Genomic DNA, 15,151 nt, shown 5'->3' on the forward strand with positions numbered 1-15,151 from the left:
CATTAATTCACGTCATGTGCTTAGCACTAATAATTTAAAAAACCAATTTTTCATATTGTTAAACTCTAGGCAAATCAAATGAACTCCCAGCTGAATTAGTTTTTCAGGACTCTTAAGTTTCTCCTACTTGTGAAACATTCATAGTTGTAAAAGCCCCATTTTATTTGATTGTCGCAGAATTTAGTTGCCCAACACAATCCCCACCATCAAGGCTTCTAAAATGCATTGATGATTTTGTAGCTTTCTTTGAAACAAAGGTGGGCAACCTCTTCTTAGCTACAATGTTATTTACAATATTAACAATGTTTCAACTTTCAAGGTCATTTTTAGAGACGGTAATATTTATTCATTTAAACTATTTAATTTATTTTAATTTATTATAGATTGAATTAAATTATTTGTCCAATAAAATAGTTTGAGATTTAAATTTTTGACAAATTTAATAAATAGATTGGATTCATATTGATAGATTTTTTATCTATATCTAATCGGATCTGATGACCTAATTGCCATGTCTTGTCATTTTGGACAATTTGAGCTAAGTATGTTTCAAGATATTTCAAGATCATATTTGCATCCCTAATTAGATGTCACTGCTCGCAATTTTGGCAGCCACCGTGGCTGGGTCAGCGGAGTCCAAGTTCCGAGTAATGGTGCCTTAGGGCATATTGTTTCCGGGTGGTGCTCTTCTTATCGCCTGGCCCTTGGCTTCTTCTCCCCTCCTAGGCCAAACGCCGGCTCCCAGAGCCCGAAAGCACTTTGCCCCCAGAAGCTACGGAGAAGGAGAAGAAGAAGCATGAGCTTAGCTCTCTTGCAAGGCTACTCGTCCCCCGAAGAAGATGAGGGAGAAGAGGAGAGACTCTCCTCTTCGTCCCTCAGCGATGGGGACGATGGTGAAGAAGAGGAGGCCGGCGAGGAGGACGGGCTCGTTGGCAAGAATCGCTCCAGAAAGGAGAGGAAGAAACCCCTCTCCAATCCCTCCAGACCGAGCTCCAATTCCTTGCTCCCTTCCGCGCTCGACGCCTTCGCCGAGGTACCTCTCTTTCTGGCTCTAATTTTTCTATATCTGGATCGATTTCGTGGTGATATTGGACCGATGGTATTCCTTTTTTCTTTGGTTTTCGTTGGGTTATGGAGGTGACAGGACCGCCGGAGTTTCTTAACAACCGGCCAGGGGCCGTGGAGGAGACGCGGGAGGCTCTGGGGGTGCTCGATCGGATGGCAAGAGACACGGCCAGAAGAGAGAAGAAAGATCTCCCTGCCGGTAGGTTTCTTGAACAAGTTTTTTTTTTCCGTCGAAACAATTTTTTTCAGGAAATTTAGGAACCCTAGTTCGTAATGGTGGTCTTTTTTTTTATTTCTCTCGGTTGATTTATTCCTTGTGTTAAGATTAATTATTAGATTATTTGGTGATGAGTGCTGAATTGTTCTCTGGTATGCTTAAAAATTTGCTCTGTTGGGTGCAACGATTGCTTAAAAGTGAGCAAATTGATTTTAGGCATAATGTAAGTTCTTTGTTGGTGCTTTTTAGGTAAATGTTGGGATTTTCCTTTATACATCTGCATATGCCATGTCCATGAGATTTTTTTCTATAGATTTGAGTTATAGATATCTGCTCTTGTAGAAGATATCTGGGTGGTCTCTAGATATCTGCTCTTGTAGAAGATGTTCGTCTATTCATACTTGTGGAGGAAGGGAAGTTCCCTGGTACTTTGAAAACCTACTTCGTTTTATACAGACCTTTGATTAGCTATTCTTTGATGAAATATATAATTGTAAAATAGCACCGCCTAACTTTAAAAAAAATTGCATTTTCTAGATATAAATGGACAGGTGGAACTCACTTTGTCAGTTTGGGATCTACTGCAGAGCCAAGCATTTGTGATCAATTAATCAAATGGAAGAAATCTTAACTAAATAGTGTCAAAACACGTCCTGGCAAGGTCATGATATAAACTAGAAGAAAGTCCTTTGGTGCAGTAAACAGCTTAAAAGGAGAGACCGAAATGCCTGATTGTCCATAACTGGGCATCCAAACTTAATTCGGTCGGGGGGGGGGGAGCTGAAACCACTTCAGCAAAGTGGGCTCCTGTTCAACCCACTTACACCAAACCAAACATGCCCATGTTGTGTAATAAAAAGGGGAAGAATCTCGTTCAAGTTGATGCAAAGTTAAAATGGTGCTCTAGGAAAAGCAAATAATAATACAACATATTTAGTTGCCTATAAATGTACAGGTGGAACTCACTTTGTCAAGGTGACTTCGGCTCCGTATTAGTCAAAGTCAATTCTCACATTTTTGAGTCTAGTTCCTCTCACAATGGGAACTCATTTTGGGTCAATTTGGGCCACTTTAGGACAACCAAATGCCAAATGTGACTTCCTGCATACCTGAAATGACTTCAAGTGCCCACTTATGAGCAACCAAACAAGAAGAGTAAGTAAAAAGCTCGTGAATCTTCGACTTCACATGTGACTTTGGCATAGAGCTTCTCTATTTGTCATTCTTGTTTTGTTAACCCTAGCTCCACATGCTAACTTATGTCATTTCAGAGTTATCTTCTCCTCTTCTTCACTCTTGCATTTCAGCACCAATTATTCTTGAGTATCTCATATTTCATACAACTGCTCCCCTCATTGCTGTCCTCCTCCTTTAGGATCACATGTCATGGCACCTTTAGGATTTCAAGTTCTTTACGGTAAGTGTGAACATTAAAAACTTCGTGGTAATTGATGCTAACAAGGTGATAAGCACATGAAGTGATTAAATTTAATTGTGTACTTGATAATCTAGATGGTTGAACAAAAGAAGAGAAGGTTATGTATTTTCTTGAGAAGAAGGAAAAAACGTAATTTTCTAAATGATCTGAAGCAGTAGTTTGATGTTCTCAAATTGTTGGAAAATCTTAGGTAATAGTTGGACAACCACCAATTTGAATTACCCTAGAATCTACTGGAAAAGGAAAGTCTGATTGTAGTCATAGACTTTGCAAAGTGTGATCTGTAAGCGAAGGATTTTGGGCCAAAGCAAAAGGGTAGTCCTTCATTGAAAGCAAAAGAGGACAGACAATGCACATAATACTCTTACATGACTACTGTTTCTTAAAGAGGAACAAGCAAGATGATGCACCTTCTCTTCCCTTAGTTACAATTAAAGTGAATAATAGGAGGTAGAGGAGGAAGACAGAGGTGACCACATCAAGCGACAGATAATTTGAGATTGTAGAGCAATGTGAATTTCTTAACAACTGTATTATTTCAGGGTCAAAGAACCATGCAAGGATTAGGGTTGATGATTGATCTGTGAGTGACAGGAGAGAGAAGAAAGATATTCCGGTTGATAGGTATCCTCAAGTAGTCCTTTTGATGATTCTTTGCAGGAGAAATTGAACGCAATTTCTTTGATATTGGATTCTTTATTTATTTATTTCTTATATTATAATTATACATTATTTAGTGATTCTTGCTAATTTTTTATTATTTTGAGATTTTTCTGGAAATCCCTCTGAAAAGTTCTTTTTGGGTAATAGTTTATGAACTTTTTGTAAGAGGAATTTTTTTAAACCTTCAAGGCACGTGAATCGTTATATGATTTCCAATTTTGGACTTGAGTCATACAGTAACAATCCCGCTATGCCTTTTCACTACATGTTAGAATAGAAGGTAACCTTAGTCTTGTTTGGAGGTTGAAGGCCATACACGAGATGTTCCCAATATCAGTAGTTACTACCACAAGGGGAACTGGGTGTGCTTTTGATGCTGTCCTTATTACTCGTGAATGTTAAGTTTCACGAAAAAGAATGGAGAGTAAAGTGGCTAATTATGTAAAATGTTGACATCAAGAAAAATCATACAGGGTGGATTGTTTCTCAATAATGTAGAGGCAAAGAGTTGTTTAAACAGCTCAGGCATTTAGCCCTTTTACTCCAACCGGCTGCTTCATGATATGATTAGCAAACTTGTAGATTTACGATTTTTAAGCTTGTAAGGTTTTGGGCTAAGGAAACTTGCTTCCCCTTGTACGAGCATGGTGGAACCCTTATTATGAATAAATGAGGTTGTTGTATATCTTAGTTGTGGTAGGTGTTGGCACCAGTGGTTTGATTTTCTGACCTTAGATTTATAGATGATATGATGACTTTCTGAAAATTTCTGAAATCTTGTCATAAATCTCAGCAAGTAGGGACTCCAAGTGGGAAGGCAAGAAGATATGCTTCCTTTGTTTAGCAAGTAAAGTGACAAACGTGCCTAGATATTTTTGATCTTTTTCAGCTTATGTAGATAATCAGGCAGTGCAAAAAAAGGTTTAAAGCTGATGCTAAATAAAAAAGCAATTGTCCGAGACTCTTGGTGTGGCTTAGTTTTGATGGTCTTGAAGTGGTAAGTGTTTGTAAGACCTACTTTCCTTTTTGTACATCTGTATATTTGTCTTTTGGTGATATGTATTATGGAAAGGAAACAATATATCTACTTGGAACTGGAAGAGGGAGTTCTGTTGGATAAACTTGTGCTTCACAACTCAGCTCTTTATGTTATCCTCCTCTATGATCATTGCTCTACAAGATGTTCATGGTGCTTGTGGGGGAATAGCATTTTATGAACTAGTATGATTTATGCAATCGTTGGAAAGTATTTTCAAGGTATGGGGCCTTCAGTGGCATAGTTGTGTCTATTTGTTTAATTGTTTCTGACTATCATTCTCCTTATTCAATTATTTCTTTAAATGAATTTTCTACCACTTGGTCATAAAATAAATAAATAAATAAATAAAATAACAATTTAAGATTTTTATTTACAAGAATGCTACTATTTGTGGATATTATTGAAAAGTATGATGCAGAGGAAGACTGGTCGGGTTGAAGTGAACTTGAGTTCAACCATCTGAAGGGCAGTAATACAGCAAAGAATGAAAATTAGCTAATGCATCTGTGGTTTCAACTTAGGATCACCACAGTAGTTGTTCATTTGAATGCAATACAGGGTTATCCAATCTATTATTTGACTGATATGTGTGTCCTTGGATTGGTCCAAATTTAATTGTGTAATACCTGAGAGTCTATTATCATTTGGAGGGCTAACCATAACTTGAAATATTTTCAAAACGGTTGAAGATTTTGTCTGTTGAATGAACAAAAATTCCAGAGATCAAATTTGGGACAAAGTGAAATGATCACCAGAAAAGCTCCCAAATGAGAAATTCTACTTCAAAAATTTGCTGCAATCAACTAAAATGTGTTCATGGACCAAGTGCAGTGATCATTGGAAGCCTTATTTAAGTGTCTCAATTAGAAACTATTTCTATATTGATACTTCTAAAGCAAGGATAATACACAATAGTCATTGTATTCTTTATTAAGGTGTTTGTAGCAGCTAGCTTGATCATTCTCTTAACGTCTCTGTCATTGGTTTGTAAATAGTTAGATTTACTGATTAAGAAGTAAAAAAGAAATGCTGTAGAGGATTCTGAGTCCTGTTCATTGTTAGATGTATAAAAATTGGTTTTGGAGTTGCTGCAAGAGATGGGAATTGAATTGTTGTGTATGGGATTGTTGAATTCAAAATTTGTTGGGGTCGAAAATTTGAATAAATGTGTCGGCAATAATTTTTTACAATCCCTTTATGGCAGAACAATCTATTCTTTGGTTTTGGCTTGTTTCTCATTTCCATATCTGGGCAATGCTGAAGGCTGTGTCCTACATGTCCAACTGTTAGAAGGATTAACAGAGATTGAGAGGTCTTGATAAGTGTCAAAAGAGTTCCTATTTTGGCTGTGGAACTAGTAATATGCCTTCATTGAGACTATCATTTCTTCATTTATCTTGTCAATTTGAAGAGTTGTGGGGCCTTCCTGCTGTCAACATGATGGAAGATATGGATTTGAGGGGTGAATACAATGCCCATAATTGTCGAGATATGCAAAAAAAACGCATGCAAGTTCTTATCAAGTAAGAGTTCTGAATGCATAGGCTATGATGATGCACAAATCTTAGATGGTATGGTCACCTTCTTGGTTTTAGAGAAAGACCTTTGGTAGAATTTCATTTTCAAAATTTAGACAAAACATGGATCCTTTCAAGGTCCTCCTTGTTGATTTATCCTTTTTAGCTTTTAAAGTGGTTGTCCAGATTTTATGCAGGTCACCAATTTCAAGGTCCTTTGACATACAAAGTCACGTATTTGAATTTAAAAGTGTTTTGTGTTAGTACGGACACTTATATGAATGGAAACTGAAATTGGTTTCAAAACACTGATTGCCTTGCACAAGTCTTGACTTTGCATTAGATTATACTTGGAGAATAAGAAAGCCCTCATCTTTTATCTCTGTTCTTCCAGACAGTTATGTTTGTCGACTGCTGGTTATGAGTCAATTTTTTCATAGGTAGTATAAGTTATTATGCCTATGTCAAGCATGTCACAAATTATTTGCAAATGAATAAGTATGATTATCATAAACTTAACCAAGAAGTCTTCTAATCTATATGACGTGTTGGCATTATGAATACTAGACCCCAGCCCAGCCGCCTTCCCTCTTTTTTCCTACCTACACTATTATGTCTGTATTTTTAAGCCTGCAACCTTCCATCTCCCTTTTCTCCCTACTAAACAAAACAAAAGAATGATGTTGATGAGTATATGCCACACCTTAAGCCTTAGTTTGCGAACCTACTGCAACATCATTGACCTTTTCTCCTTTGCACCAAGCCTTGTCAGCCTAGTAAAGGGACCAACCAGATTATATCTTGTATCCCTTGCAATGCGAAATAGCTGATTCAAGTTGGACCTGGTTTCACCAAGGTGTCACATAATGCTATTATTCCATTATAACAGCCTCCACTGTAACCATTATTTACCATTACAACAGTCAAAACAGCCGTTGTTTGTGCAAAAATGTCCATATTTGAGAGTTTTGGGGCTTAGAATAACAATTGTTACAACAGCTGTTATTTGCTTTTACAATGGAAAATAACAATCAATAAGGGAAAAGTAACATTGTTACTTGCCCAATCCACTATTTGCTAAATAAAAGACATTTTTGTATGTTGACTGGATAAGAAACTATTCTTTCCCAACAGCCGACTGAAATTTGAATTTGAAAGTATGTCGAGTGACCAATGCAAATGATGGATAATAGCTGTTCTTCCCATTCTATTAACATTATAACGGCTGTTATTTAAACCATGGTCTGAGCGTATGCTTGGTTTGCTGCATGTAACATGCTGTTTTAGCGTCCTTTAATTTTGTTTGATTTGCCTGGCTATCCTTGCTAAAAATGTTCATGCAACGGTAAGGCATTCAATGACCCCACAAAGGGTTTTTTTTCCTTTTTCCCTTTTTTTCTCTGAGGTGGGAGCAGAGAGGGTGGGGAGTGGTTAAGAAGAACCTATTCTTATTAATTTACAATCCTAGTAGCGGGAGTCACAAAATGGATAAAGACATTTGCAACTCATGTCTGTTTAATTGATGGAGATGCTGTATCCTCCACCAGTTAGATGTCCAACCATGCTCACATTGCCTAAATGTATCTATATAGTATTTACTTGTACTCTATGTTATCTTGGAAGGCTATTTATTGGTTCCAACTAACCACTTAAAGTGGATAGGATTCTTGTGTCTGTTTCATGGTTTTGCGAGTGCTGCAGTGCTGATGGATTTTAAGTTCTTGATAATGTTACATCAATTTGACACTCATTTTCAGGCGCTGTTGTGGAGGCCAAAGCTCAATTGGTTGGCATTCGTGACCGAGTGAGAAGTGATGTAGAAGGAAGCCATCCTTCAGGTTCTGCCACAAAAACAGTATCTGATAATGGTAAGCGAGTGTTCTCTGCAGCAAATCCTGATGCCAAAGATGCTGCTGACCTGCTAAGGTACCTTTTTTCTTTTTTAACTTTATGACTTGATATTTGACAAATGCATGTGGACAGTGTGGGTTGAGCAATAGTTATTGCAAAACCTAGGCCAGAAAATGCTAATCTTAGGTACTTTATGTTGTCTGAAAAAAGAACCATTGACCCAGAAGCATGCTGTCTTATTATTGTCCTTGATAGTAATGCACCGTTCTCTTCTATTTTAGAATATGCGTACAGTGTGGGATTCCAAAGACCTATTCACATGCCCGTGGCATGACATGCCCGGTCTGTGGAGATCGCCCTCCTGCAGACCCAAAGAAAGAGTCTGAGAAGCAGAGAGGTTTTACGGTCAAAGATAAGGAGAAGAGTAAGAGGATGAAGGGACAATCGTCGCACTCTACTTGGAAAAGCGAGACAGAGATGCAACTGAGACAGCAATATGACTAGCAGAGGAGAAATAAAGAGCCCTGGCATGTATATTATTAGCGAGAGAATTACTTGAATCTTGGTGCAAGCTATTGTAATTCCATGATACAAGGATTGGTAGATCATCTGCATAATTTAGATGCAAGCATTGTTTTGTCCTTGCTGCCGCTATGTTTTTCCATTGAACAGAATTTGTTAACATAGGTATGGACTCAGTGAAATGCTTGATTTGTATCAATTCTCCACGATCAGATATATAGTTTTTTTTTATTTTTTGGTGTACCATATATAGGGCTTTAAAAATAATCAATGTTATGTTTTCATATTGGAAGTTGTACCACCCTCAAGCAGTTGATGGTAACAGTAAGTAATGGTAAGTATTTTGGGTTGATGAATGCAATGGTTAGGGTTCAAATCAATCTCGTCTCTCTCTTCCTAGTATTCCCTTATATCCCCAGATATGAGACTGTCTTGCTGGAGTTTTGTGGTTAAGAGACTTCAAAACACAATCTTACTTCTAAAACTATGTTTATATTCTCTTAGGAACCATCAACATTGAAAACACCGGGAAAAAAAAATAGAAAGAAAAAAATGATGCGGGATGAATGCGAGGGATTTAAACATAAGGGTTATCAGTAAGTTATGTTGATTAACTAGCCTAATTGCAACAGAAAATTTAGTTACATATGAGCTAAGAAAGCATTATCATGAGCATACTAATTTCAGGACTAGTTAACCGTATATACTAATTTATTTAGGACTTAGAGTAATGGACCGTTGTGGTTGAGAAACCACTAGATTATGACGCTTTCTTCAATAAATCAGACCTAGAGTTGAGGCTTACTAAATATTGAATTTTTGGAATTCTTTTGGAGGAGGATCCTTGATCTCACTCTCGAGGGTTGATGATTGGATAACCAAGCTTCATCTTCCGTTGCAACAGGGCCCCATTGCTATTGGTTTGGAAGGATAATAGACCCAATGACATGGAGTACTTTAAGGACCTGCAAAGAAACATGGATTAGAGGTTTAGCGTGAGAGAGGAATGGAATCACAAAAAAAAAGGGAGGCGAGAGGAGATAGGGCTGCGGTGGATGTGGAAGTGGCTTTAGGGCCTCACGTCCAACTTGGAACAAGGGCCTCACGCCCAACCTTCTCTTAAGGTGACAAAGCAAGATTGCTAAGGAAGAAAGAAGCTCTTTTTTTTATTCATTTATCAACTGAAATTACAAGATGTCATGAGAAGGTATTTATAGACTTTTCTCATGATTTGAAATTTAAACACATAATGAATGGCGCTCCACATTTGAAGGCTTGGTTGCTAGAGAAAAGGAAAGAAAGTTAGCCGGCTTTAAGGGGGAATTTGAAAAGTTGTTGGCTCCCATTTGAAATTTTCTTGCATTTAAATTGTGGCCGACCTCTTGGACTTTGAATTTGGGTGACGTGTCAACTTGTATGAGGTGGCATAGTGATTGGTTCTTTTGATTTTGACTCTTTCATTTGGCATTATCCTCTTGGTTGAGATGATCGCTGATGTGGTGTTGAGGTGGCGTCCCAATAGGTGGCACATAACATGTTGCATTGGTTCCTTTGATGAGATGGCATGATGTGGTCGGCTCCTTATGCTTGACTTCATCCTGGTTGGTGTGCTTCCATTGGTTGGAGTGGTGGTGAGGTGGCCAGCTGATGTTGATGTGGATGCCGAGGTGGTGCTCCAAGGGTGTGCAAAGGTGGTGGTAGAAACATGCAAGGTGGTAGTAGAAACATGCAATCTGTCCTGACTTGGCTTGCTTTCTGACTTATTGATTTTATTTACAGGACTCGATCAAATTTAAGTTAGCCATAGTGACCTTGAGTTAATTGATTGGAGTCTTTTCTGGATTCTGGTGCCCGCACCAATTCTTCCGGGTGGGAAGAATTCGACTTTATCGAACTGGGGTTGGTTTGGCTGTGGTACTTTTCTAGGAGATCTGGGTTGAGTCTCTGTAGGTCCTCTCGAGTAATCCATAAATCATCAGATTCTGGTCGACCCTCCTAGTGAACCTTAATATAGATAGACTTGCCATCTCAGATATTAATTAGTTGAGACAACTTGAGAACTATAAAATTATGCTTACCAATGTCTATAGAAGAGCAAAAAAACATACGCTACAAATTTGATTCCATAATCCTCAACTTGAAATATGTGTCGAAGTAAATAGGAGGGAGAAAAACAACTAGATTTCCTGCTCACATTATTTCTGTTATCAAGCTTCCAAAGTAGAACTTCAGCATCCATTTCTAAAGAACTACGGCATAGGTTTGTGCTGCTCTTTCTTCAAAGCTAACTAGCCTCATCTGCATCATCTATTGGTTCGTTCAGCGCCTGTACTTGCGGTCCTCGGTTATAATTCATTGAGGTCTGAAGGTGCAAATCCATAGACCAACTTAGCCTTTAGGATGTGAACTGCCAATGTTTTGGATCTGGTTTTACCGGCAATTCACTATTAGCAACCATTGTCTCATGGTCATTGCATTCATCGCTACGTTCTTTCTGATCAACGCTCTCTCCACTGTCCTCATTATTCCTGTTATCAACATTGCAATCATCATTATGAGCTCCTTGCCATGCATCATCATTGTAACCATCACCACAACTTGTGATCTCTTCTGTTGCACCCTGGTTGGCATAATTGCTTACCATCCTTACCATCCTCATCACTGTCAGAACCACTTCTACTATCTATCAGAAAAAGAACCACTTTTCTCACCATCCTCATCACTATCAGAACCACTTGTGCTATCCGAGCCAGAACCGCTTCCCCCATCATCATCACTATTAACGATGGTAGTTGCTACCATGGTTGTCATCGTAATCCCATTATAATCATCATATCAGCGATAACGCTATCAGACCTGTCATCTTCATCGTCACCATTATCCTCTTTGTAGTCACCATCTTCATCATTATAGCCAGAGTCTCCAAGGTAGTCTCATTGATCACCTTCAGAATAAAGTTCGCGCCCATGATCAGTGCCAGAGATCCAGTGAGCTCCCTAAGACTACAGATTGCGCGGGCGAAGAGGAGGTAGTAGTGAACAAGCATGCATGAGCTGGATCACAGACCAGTGCACCGCAAATGCGCGGCAGAGGGCATCTTTGAAGTTGGAAGCAGTGCGGTGGGGGATCGGCAGAATGAAGTGAGGGTGTTTCCATGAGCTATCTAAGTGAAAACTGATTTGATAAGGGAAACATATAAATTATACGGACGAAATATGGTTAGAACTAATCTCATCATAAAGTAGCCTCCACAAGCTTATGCGTGGGATAGCATCCATCGACTTATCCGTGGGATAGCGTCCACGAGCTTATGCGTGTGATAGTTTTCTTGAGCTTATGTGTGGGATAACCTCCACGGGCTTACGCATTGCATAGCTTCCATGTGGCTTACGCATATGATAGCGTCCACGAGCTTACGCATGGGATAACCTCTATGAGCTTATGCGTAGGATAGCGTCTCTTAAGAAATTGTTGTTGAAACAATTGGTTATACCACCTGCCTATGTTGTGGAGTACAGTGCTCACATTGTTTCCTCCACCCTTTCCCTCTCGTATTCAATCTATTGGCCATCATATTTTTTAGCGTAAATTAATTCCCGCCCCTCCCCTTGACTACTGTATAACGCTAAGTCCCTGTTGACCCAAACCATGCTTTCCGGTCCAAGATTAGGGATAATCTTAATTACCGGTCCATAACAGAGGTTTGTTTTTTTTTCCCGAAGCTGCCCTTTCGTTGCCGTTATGGTTGAAAACGTGGAATCAGTTGGAAAATCGACCGCAAACAGGGAAATATGGCTCGGATTCTCCATTGGAATCGTGGACAAACAGGATTTCTCCATTGGCAGCGAGTCGGGAGATCGTTCGCATGGGATATGGCTCGGATTCTTCTATTTTGCTTCTTGGATCCGGAAGAATCAAGCGGAAAGGGAAGACTTTGAAGCGGAAAGGAAAGAGTTTATCCTTTGGAATCGTGGACGAACATGGTTTCTCCATTAGAAGCGTGTCGAGGAGATCGTTCGCAAATAGGAAATACAGTTCAGATTCTTCAATTCTGCTTCTTCTACCAGAAATAATCAAGCAGAAAATTCTAGTTGAAATATTATTCTGTGAGTTGCGGAAAATTCTGGTTCCTCCTTTTTTATTTGCTTAGAGTCCCTTTCGATATTTACCGGTAATGGTTTCTTTGCACAAGAGTAATAGAGGTTAAAATGATACTCCAATCTCTCTTAATTCACTGAGGCAACCCTCTGTTCTCCTCTGTTTCCCGAATGTTATTGAACGAAAACCCTGTTTTAGCTGGCTTATCTTGTTGTGTGTCTGCCATTGCTCATATACTGTTTAGAGACATAAACGTGTGACTTCCATTGCTGATATCATATTCGAAAAATAGTTGCTGTCCCTCTTTTCTCCTCTATTTCCCGACTGTAATTGAACAAAAACCCTATTTTAGCTGGATTATCCTGTTGTTTGACTGCCATTGCTTATATACTGTTTGGAGACCTAAACGTGTCACTCTCATTGCTGATATCATATTCGAAAAATAGTTGCTGTGGCAGCATTCCCTTCGCTTCATTGTTGTAATAGCATTCGGAACTTCAATCATTTCCTCTTTTTTCTTTTTTCCATTGTCATGGCTTCAAAAAAAAACAAGTAGCCCTGTTTTCATGGCTATTTGTTCTTATGGTGGTAAAGCTCTTATTATTTCCATCTCCGAGGACACAAAGCTCGATCAAATTTACAAGAAAATAGTGAAAAGGTGGAGACATCTGTCTGATACAATGGTAGAAGTTAAATATTTTATTCCAAACAAGTCTAGAATGCTTGTTTCGCTCCTGGGCGATAAGGATGTTCGGAATATGCATCAAATACACGTCAACTTAAATGCGCTGGTGATCGAGTTGGTTGTTAGTCATATTCCATGCTTGATCGAAGCAGCCGATGTCGTAATTGATATGAGGTAATGCAGAAGTTAATAGCATCTGTTTCTATTTTGGTAATCTTAGTTTAAACTCTTTGTTGTATTGCATATTTCACTTGTTAGTTTTTTCATGTTAATCACTAATTTAATAGTTAGTATGCTGAATTTTTGTTAAACTTATTGTAGGGATAGTGGCCCATCCCAAAATGTTGAGTGTAGCCGCCGATCAAAAATTTTTTCAAAGGGTAGCTTAAGTAATTTCGGTCAAGTTGTTGAAAAAACAAGAGCTGCAATCGAAGAGCAACCTAGTCAAAGAAATTCTTTGGATGCTTGGAAAACCTCTATTGAGGGTGTTGGTCAGAAGTTCAATGATGTAGAAACTCTTCGCGACACGATTCGCAACTTTTGCATTGCAAATTGTAGAGATTTTGTATTTGTGAAGAACGATCGCCTGCGACTGACCGTGGAATATGCATACGAAGGATGTGAATGGCATATCCATGCTTCCCGACTTGGGAATCAAGAAAGTTTTGCAATTAAAATAATGAATAGTCAGCATACATGTGGCGGAGGGTTGCAAGTCCGGTCACATCCTAAGACTTCGAAACGTTGGGTTTCAAACATAGTTAAAGAAAAACTTTAAGATATGCCGTTATATAGGCCGATTGATATCGTAAAGGATATTCATCGAGAATATAGTGTTGAATTGCCGTATCATCAAGCTTGGCATGGGAAGGAGGTGGCTATGAAGGACCTTTATGGTCACAGATCAAAATCTTATGACCGGATATACTGGTATTGCGATGCCATTCTTGAGACCAACCCCGACAGCATAGCAGAGTATGAAACTATTGAAGGTCGATTCAAACGCCTATTCATTTCATTTCATGCTTCAGTAGTGGGTTTCATAAGAGGTTGTAGACCTCTGATTTTTATGGATGGAACATTTATAAAGCATAAGGATGGAGGAGTAATACTTGGCGCGACTTCCAAAGATGCAAACGACGATATGTTTCCTATTGCTTACGGTGTGGTCGATACGGAGATTGATGACAATTGGGACTGGTTTTGTCGGAATTTGAAAGATGCAATTTATAGTTGCATTGAGTGGCGAAGTAAGCAAATAACATTTATGACGGATAGACATCAAGGAATTATTAAATCAGTGCCGAAGTACTTTTCTGGTAGTTACCACTCATATTGTTTCCGTCATGTGAAAGACAACTTCAAGAATCAGGTATGTATAGTCATATTTTTAATTTTCAGCATACAATATATCTAACTAATTTAGGATGTTGATGATCTCATCCTTTTATTATTGTTAATGCAGGTGCTTGTCCATTATTGTGCAAGTGAGAGAAAGAGGCTGCTCGATTTACTAAATGCTGCACGAACAGAATTGTTTCCCAAATAATCAGGCTTTTTGAAGACAAAAATCTTAATTTTTATATCACAGCGTCCCTGTCTGAAAATTTCGCAAATCCTAAGCATTCGCACATTTTTAAAATAAATACCCTACAATACTATATAACAGTTTGTTGCTACTAAAACCAAATCGAGAAAGTATGATGCAGAGTTTACAAACCGTCGAAGAACTGGCAAGATGCTTCGGAGAGAGTTTGGGAAGCGATGTCGAACGAAGCGCCGTCGACCAACGATCAGAGCGAAGTCGCGAGCGTCAAGGAAAGCTTCTGGTGTGGGAGTCGACAAAATGCCGTCGACTTAGAACTCTCAGTCGGAGACCTGCCGGAAAATAGAGTAGACAGAGGAACTCTCAGTCGGGAGCAAGAGCGATTTGCCGGTGGGAACTTCTTTACAGTCTTAGGGTTTGAAACAGGGGACACCAGATCAATCGGAATCAGTGAGGAAGATGGAAAATTTCGTGGGGAGATAGGATTGCAAAAACGGAGAAATATGAATC

At 38.8% G+C, this 15,151-nt stretch overlaps 2 protein-coding genes across 2 annotated transcripts; both read left to right on the top strand.

Annotated features, from left to right (window-relative positions):
* Window positions 1–620: 620 nt before the first annotated feature.
* LOC120106706 lies at window positions 621–8,598 on the top strand. The gene is made up of 4 exons (XM_039119735.1): window positions 621–1,033; window positions 1,138–1,264; window positions 7,697–7,865; window positions 8,072–8,598. Exons 1-4 carry the CDS (start codon window positions 797–799, stop codon window positions 8,292–8,294), a joined length of 756 nt encoding a protein of 251 aa, XP_038975663.1. The 5' UTR covers window positions 621–796; the 3' UTR covers window positions 8,295–8,598.
* Window positions 8,599–13,090: 4,492 nt separating this feature from the next.
* LOC120106712 lies at window positions 13,091–14,644 on the top strand. Its single transcript, XM_039119750.1, has 4 exons — window positions 13,091–13,269; window positions 13,417–13,722; window positions 13,891–14,467; window positions 14,561–14,644. The coding sequence occupies exons 1-4, from the start codon at window positions 13,091–13,093 to the stop codon at window positions 14,642–14,644; spliced, it is 1,146 nt and encodes a 381-aa protein (XP_038975678.1).
* The last annotated feature ends 507 nt before the right edge of the window (window positions 14,645–15,151 follow it).

This window comes from Phoenix dactylifera, unplaced genomic scaffold (genome assembly GCF_009389715.1).
Source record: "Phoenix dactylifera cultivar Barhee BC4 unplaced genomic scaffold, palm_55x_up_171113_PBpolish2nd_filt_p 000609F, whole genome shotgun sequence".
NCBI lineage: Eukaryota > Viridiplantae > Streptophyta > Magnoliopsida > Arecales > Arecaceae > Phoenix > Phoenix dactylifera.